At 46.9% G+C, this 7551-nt stretch overlaps 1 protein-coding gene across 1 annotated transcript; it reads left to right on the top strand.

Moving 5' to 3' along the window:
* Positions 1–226: 226 nt before the first annotated feature.
* On the top strand, positions 227–4181 carry LOC119374027 (papilin). Its single transcript, XM_037644081.2, has 4 exons — positions 227–308; positions 1295–1504; positions 2340–2519; positions 3495–4181. Exons 1-4 carry the CDS (start codon positions 254–256, stop codon positions 4121–4123), a joined length of 1074 nt encoding a protein of 357 aa, XP_037500009.1. The 5' UTR covers positions 227–253; the 3' UTR covers positions 4124–4181.
* Positions 4182–7551: the final 3370 nt, after the last annotated feature.

Genomic DNA, 7551 nt, shown 5'->3' with positions numbered 1-7551 from the left:
GCAGCCCTGCACCTTTTTAAGCTACGGTCAATGAAGTACGCTTTGTAGCCTGGGCACAGAAAAGAGGTACATTGCATTCACGTGCAGTGATTGAATTGACAAACTTAAACAATATTTCAAATATTGAGAAGCCTGTCAGTTCGTGGACGGAAATAGATCTCATGAAACAATGCTTGCATTACAAGGGGAACAAGGACATGCATGCTCTTCCCAAGAGAGCTCCCTGAAAACACTTTGAAGGCAATGGCGAACAATGAAACCTTCGTGCAGCTTTCTCGTCCTTCTGATCTCCGCCGCGTTTGTGTATGGTAAGTCTGATATTGGCCGTATTAGTAATGTTCTGGGCAGGCCCAGCCATACTTCATGTTCATGCGAGCGTTTGTATGTGTGCCTCTATATAGACACATGCAAAATTGAACAATTTTGGCAGGGGGTGGGGGCTAAGACCCCCCCTGGCTTCGCCAGTGACTTCCAGCGATGGTATCGTTTGTACTTGTTCTAGGTTGGGAACGAAAATGTATGTTCACAGGTACGCAATGTTCTAAGAACCGCAGGCACAAACAGAAGACATCTTACTTTTTGAGAATTAGCTGATGCATACAAACCAGCCAACGGTTCTTGTCATGTAGCTTCAGTTAGAATTTTTTAAAGAAATTCACACAGATACGATCTTGAGAACAGCAGCGTAAAATCTAAGAAAACACGGGCAAACAAATAATGATACAGACAACAAAGGCGCCGAATTTTGGCACGTATAAAGCATATTATTGCTCCAAAATGTTGTTTCTTTGTTTACGACTATTTAGCTGCACCTACATGTCCCACATTTACATGCATTTTAAACATTCTTAACAGTTATCAGCAAACAACATACGCTGAGTACTCCAGGTTCTTTTCCTCTGAGTTAATGTTTTAATGAGCCCGTTCGAAGAACCTAGCGTTTCTTATTTTTGATGGGGGAAGCGGAACAAGCGCTTTTATTTGGTCCAGCCCAGTTTTTCGCAGCCAGTAAAGCACTGGCTCCAATATTTTTTTTCTGTTTGTAGGCTCGGCTAGTGTATAAATTCTTCGTACGTGTTGTGCGTTTTGACGCTTTTCTTAACGCCTAATAAGTTCCATAAATATATCTAGGAGACCGAAGCTAAGAATTTTCGTTCGTTAAGAGGTGCGAACACGCTTTAAAGTCACAAGTTTTCGGTATTTTGTTTATACGTAGGCATTCACTTAGCAAGATAGCATTTGATATCCTACTCTCTTGGGGGAACTAAACAAGCACATCCCCATGCGGACGCAGATGCTACACTGGCCGGATTGTTCTCAATGGGAAAGAAAAAGGCTCCAAGCAAGTGCCTCAAGCCACCATACCTTGGAAGATGTAACCGAACGATTAACGCTTGGTACTTTGACCCTACAAAAGGCTGGTGCAAAATGTTTACCTATGGACCATGTGGAGGTGGCGCCAACAACTTCCGGTATGAACTAGAGTGCCTGAGGCACTGTCAACGTGAGTATAAGATATGTCGTCGTATATTTGTGTCAATAAAGCTATTTTGTATATAAATCTACCTGTAGGGACTGTGCTTCCCCAAGACCGCGGTACGATACGGAATTCTCGAGTAATGCTTTTAAAGCCTCACCCAAATCTTACGCGAGAAACATTGAATGGTTTGGGCTATTATCAAGCATGTGTAATGGACAGACGTTGGGCTCCTCCAACCATGATTCCAATCACTTGATGTATTAAATACGCGAACTACATATTGTATGTCTCGCGTCAAAGAATAATCGACAACTCCTAAGCCCACAAATACTTTACGGGCTAATCACTCACAATAACGAGACATAATAGACCGAACTACACATGAACGTGACATCGTACGAGCACTTCGTTAAAGGAAAAAAAAGTGAAGTATATTTCAGTTATCATTTTATATCTGCGACGAATATTGTTCACTAGCCTTATCACTCGGTGAGCACGTGTGTTTCCGCTGGTTTGAAAAACATCAAAATTCAGCTTTTTTATATTAGTAACGTTCACACTCAATAGCGATGGAATATTATATTTTGATACCGCATTAAGTGCGAGCGCAAAGCACAGTGGGCCGTCGCGATAGAGTTCCATCGTTTAATGCACTATTCTCCCTTTTGATAAATGCTTCGATGAATTCCTGGGTGCTTCCTGAAAATTCGTGATGCCCCAAGGCTATATCCCGTTTGTGATCTTATTCGATATTCTAATAACCAACTGCCACTTGCCAAAATACAACTTCAATTTGGCTGTTTCGTTCTCGCTTTTTGTACAACACCCTGTAATTGACGTTACCTTTGCAAACCTGCAGAAAAACGACATCCGAAGATCCTGTGCAGCCTGCCGCCTAATGGGAGGCAATGCTGGGGAAGCTCACGGCACTGGTATTTCGATACCATGACAAACACTTGCAAAATGTTTCAGCGGAAACTTTGTGCCGAGAATGCTAACGGCTTCTCAAGTTGCGAAAAATGTCTGTACAGATGCAGCAGTAAGTAGACATTTTCTTTTCACTTTTCTCGCTGAACAAAAATTATATGAAATATAATTTAATTAAAACATGTGTATTTACTTATTTTTTATTTGTTTGATACTGTCAACCCCGTGCTTGAGGTCATTACAGGGAGGGTGTCACATAATACATAACATTCGCACAAAAAAGCAACGTTCAGTAGCACATAGGAATAAGATGAATAACCAATATAATAAAAATAAGAAACAAACAGTGACTATACGCATAAAACTCGACGAATAAATGCTCGCAACAGAATTCAGCGCGCATCCTTACGGAGAAAACTGTCTAACGCGTCTTCGAAATCCATTCACGTTGTTTGTTGGAGAACAGCATAAGGTAAACTATTTCACATTTCTATTGTGTCTAGAAAAATGGAGAGGCGGAAAGCATTCGTGGGGGTGAAATAAGGTTGAATAGCTCTACTATTATTAAGACGACCACAACACCTTCCAGGAGGCTGAAAATATAAACCCTTATTTATTTTTGTTTGCCCGCTTATAATCTTCAAATAAATTTGAGGCGATCTTTGCGCCTGCGATATTCAAAAGACTCAAGCTCGCAGGACATTAACAAAACTATGACGGAGTGGGTGCGCCGGTATTTGCCGCATATGAAACGGGCTGCTAATGTTTGTATTCTCTCGATTTTTGTCCACAAAAACTTCTGGTGAGGCGACCACACAATACTGGCCTACTAGTATAGACCGGTCGTATGAATGGTTAGTAAGCCGTTAGTTTTACATCCGGTGTGGCATGTTCCAGTTTTTTCTTTAGGAAATACAGTTTTTTGTTTGCCTTCGAACAGATGTTATCTATATGTGTGTGCCATTGCAATGTGTGCATAATACTAACTCTTAGGTATTTTAAACAAGCGACATTATTTAAAGGGTGATTTCCGATGTGATATATGAATGACAATATGTCTCAGCCTTCGTTCATTCTTTCTACTTAGGTAAAAAAGCCAGTGATGCATGCGTAAGCAGTTCAGTGGAAGGACCGAGCCGTGTGTGGATGCCGCCACAGCAAAGTCAACAGGCCCCAGGAATAACAAATCAGCTGCCGAATTCCCCTCCTTATCTAGGACACCCAGGAGCACCCATACAGGGGCAGGGTAGCAGATATCCCCCCGAAATGGGAGCAGGTAATGGAATACCAACTTTCCCTGCCCACCAGGGACGCCCAGAAGCCACTGGTGGGTGGCGCGGCCAGCCATACCCACCACAGGCAGGAATAACATACAGAAATCCATCTTCGCCCCCTTACCAAGGACCGTACTCTGCATATGGAGGATGGCAAGGTCCGCCAAGCCCACAGGACCGAGGAATAAGCGGATCACCAACTTCGCCCGCTAATCAAGGACCCTCCTCTACACCTGGAGCATGGAATGGTCCACCAAGCCCACAGTATGGAGGAATAACTGGACCATCAACTGGACGCTCCATAACACCTTACAGATGGCCCTCTCAACCGTACCCACCGAGCAGCCCTGTAAACAATATAAAGCCAGTGTCTCCTGCTTCTAACAACGGAAGAAATGAAGTCTATAATACAAGCATGTATGCTGCCCTTACGCCATTGTGACCTATGCTTAACCTGCGATAGAGTTTTTCACCAAAATCCCCTAGTAATGAGAATTAAAAAAATCACGCACTCGAAAACTTGTTACATGTTTATTGGTTCAAATTTTTCAATAATGAACTACACGTAGAACGCTGGCCGTTTTGGAGTAAAATGGCTAAATCACTTCTCATTGAGCTTTTAGCACCTTGTAACGGGTCTTTTTAATCACCCTTTCTCGAGGCAAAAGTGGACGGACACATTCACAATCTACACGATGCTCTTGCTTGGGGCAATCTTGGTATCGCAGCTGCTTTCTTAGTTTTGCCGAAGGGTGACCGTAACAATCCGTTCTAAAGTAGGATCCAACCATCGAGTATCTCTGAGCTTGAGTTTTATCACTTGTTCTCTGGCTCAGGATGTTCCTTACCATTATTTATGCAAGTGTTAGCCGCTCAAGTGACGAGTAAAAGCCTCAATTATTTCATGTTTACGCAATTTCTTCACTCTACGACATGCAAAGTCAACCTGCACAGATGCTGCTGTTTCCCGCTAGCTCCGGACTAATGCGTACGCTCCCCATCCTTGCATTTCGGCATACTTTCTACCAAACGCTGTATCCTGACCGATCCCCTTTCTGCGGAGAACACCCAAGCTTGTGTCAATACCACGTGGAAATTCTTCAAACCACCCAGCCTACCTAGAATACCTACATTTATATATATATATATATATATATATATATATATATATATATATATATATATATATATATATATATATATATATATATATATATATATATATATTGCTACGAAGCGCTACCGAAGATGAAGAGGGAGACGTGATGAAAGAGGACGACGTTCCCTGATTCCGCGCGGACTTGGCTCCATCTTGTATGCCTGGCTTTGTCCTCTGTATATACCTTGTAAATATAACCTTCAACGCCTTTTTCTCCCCGTAACATTTTGGTGGAGAGTGCGGATTCTCCCAGCTTCAACATTCACGACGCTGCTCCGCAGCGGACGCTCCTTGGCTGCCTCTGCGATGCCTGCTCACGACGAGAATGAGGACGAGTCGGAAACCTCAACGACCGTGCCTCGATCAACCACGCCGCAACCAACAGCGCGGCAACCAGCCGCTACTAACCGCACCGTCGTCCTGACACAACCGCGTGACCCAGGCACATTTTCTGGCACGGACAACACTGACGTCGAGGATTGGCTTCAGCTCTACGAACGGGTGAGCGCACTGTACAACTGGGATCCGACGCTCATGCTGGCCAATATTCTATTTTACCTTGAGGGCACGGCGAAAGTTTGGTTCTCCAACCACGAGCAAGAGATCACGAGTTGGGACGTGTGCAAACAAAAACTCATTGATCTGTTCGGCAAGCCCATTGGGCGCCGTCGCGCTGCACAGAAAGAACTCGCGTGCCGACTTCAGACCTGCACAGAGTCCTACATCATGTACATTCAAGATGTACTCGCGCTCTACCGCAAAGTTGACGACAGGATGGCCGAAGCTGAAAAGGTTGCGCATATCCTCAAAGGAATCGCGGATGATGCGTTCACTCTCCTGGTTTTCCGCAACTCGTCGACAGTGGACGACGTCATTAATGAATGCCGACGCTTTGAAGAAGCGAAAAGTCGTCGGATTACGACACATTTTTCAAGTCTTCCCAACACGGCTGCGACGTCTACTTGCGAGGACATCCGTCCACCACCTGCTCCTGCTGCAGCTGAGAATATTGTATGCCTCGTCCGTCGCGAAATTGAAGCTGCATCTACGGTCCCTGCGCAAGCTCGTGCCCCCGACGATTCACATACGATTTCCCTCATCCAGACCGTTGTACGCCAGGAGCTCGCCAACGCAGGAATCCAGATACTCTGCCCAGTGAACAGACCCGACTACCGTCCACCCGCCCCACCTGATCTGCCCCGCAACTCGTACGCCCGTCCTCGTTACCGGAACTCGGCGGAATGGCGAACCTCCGATGACAGGCCCATCTGCTTCTGCTGCGGACGCGTCGGCCATATTTCTCGCCACTGTCGCAGTTCCTGGAACTCACAGCCTTCGCCGACCTATCCCAACATCCGACGTTCACCTGGTAGTTCCCGCCAGCCTGCGCCCCTTGAAGACGACGCCGCTACACCCTCATCGCCCGCAAGACCACACCGCGCCCCTTCGCCGTCCAGTCGCCTGTCCCGCTCTCCTCTGCGTCGTCGCTCACCTTCCCCCTTCTACTGCCGCCGCTCCTCGGAAAACTAACGGGCGCAGCTCCTGGAGGTGAGCCTGCCTTGACGACCCGACCCGAAATTCCTCTGCTTACACTACCTGGACACAACAACCTGCTCAAAGTAGATGTCGACGGCGCACCTGTTATAGCACTCATCGACACTGGCGCTCACGTATCAATTATGAACTCGAACCTCCGTGCTCGCCTAAAGAAGGTGCTCACTCCTGCTCCGATCGCTGTGGTCCGTGTAGCCGATGGTGCAACTCCAGTTGTCACTGGGATGTGTACTGCTCGCGTCACTGTTGCTGGGCGCCATACTTCTGTTTTGTTCTACGTATTGGAGCAATGCCCGCATGAACTCATCTCAGGACTTGATTTTCTGTCGTCCCATTCAGCTCTTATTGACTGTGCCACGGGTGTCGTCCAATTCGCCTTACCTTATGCCGTTGAGCCTTCTGATCCTGCGCCTAGCAAGCTGTGCTGTGCCGATTTCGTTCGCGTCCCCTCTCTGGCCGTTACGTACATTGACGTCTCTCCCGATCCACCCGTGGCCGACGGAGATTACGTCGTGTCACCCAACGCTACCGTCCTCTGCTCGCAAAATGTCACGTTCCCGCACACCGTCATCCGTATTCACGCCACTGCCGCATGTCTCCCTATCGTCAATTTTGGACTATGCTCTCAGGTGCTGCCCCAGGGTATCTCCCTCGCAACCCTTGCCCCGGCCTGCGACTACCACATTTCCGCCTTAACAGGGGATACACAATTGCCGACCAGTCCTGATTTGGATCCAACTTCATCAGAAAGCATGACGAAAATGATCGCCTCTGACCTCCCGGCCGAACATGCGAACGCCCTTCGTGCCCTTCTCGCGTCGTACCAGGACATCTTTGACCTCAATGACCGGCCACTGGGCCAGACAACCGTTGTGAAGCATCGAATCAACACCGGCGATGCTAACCCGATCCACCGACGACCCTATCGTGTTTCCCATATTGAGCGCCAAGTCATACAGAAAGAAGTCGACAAAATGCTTGCCCGGGACATCATTGAACCTTCTTCAAGCCCCTGGTCTTCCCCTGTCGTGCTCGTCAGGAAGAAGGACAACAGCTGGCGCTTCTGTGTCGATTACCGAAATCTCTACAAGGTAACAAAAAAAGACATGTACCCCTTACCGCGGATAGATGACACCCTTGACTGTCTCAGTGGTGCG

The sequence above is a fragment of the Rhipicephalus sanguineus genome, chromosome 11, assembly GCF_013339695.2.
Source record: "Rhipicephalus sanguineus isolate Rsan-2018 chromosome 11, BIME_Rsan_1.4, whole genome shotgun sequence".
Taxonomy (NCBI): domain Eukaryota; kingdom Metazoa; phylum Arthropoda; class Arachnida; order Ixodida; family Ixodidae; genus Rhipicephalus; species Rhipicephalus sanguineus.
Note: the sequence above shows the minus strand (reverse complement) of the source record. Positions and strands in the feature narration are given on the sequence as shown.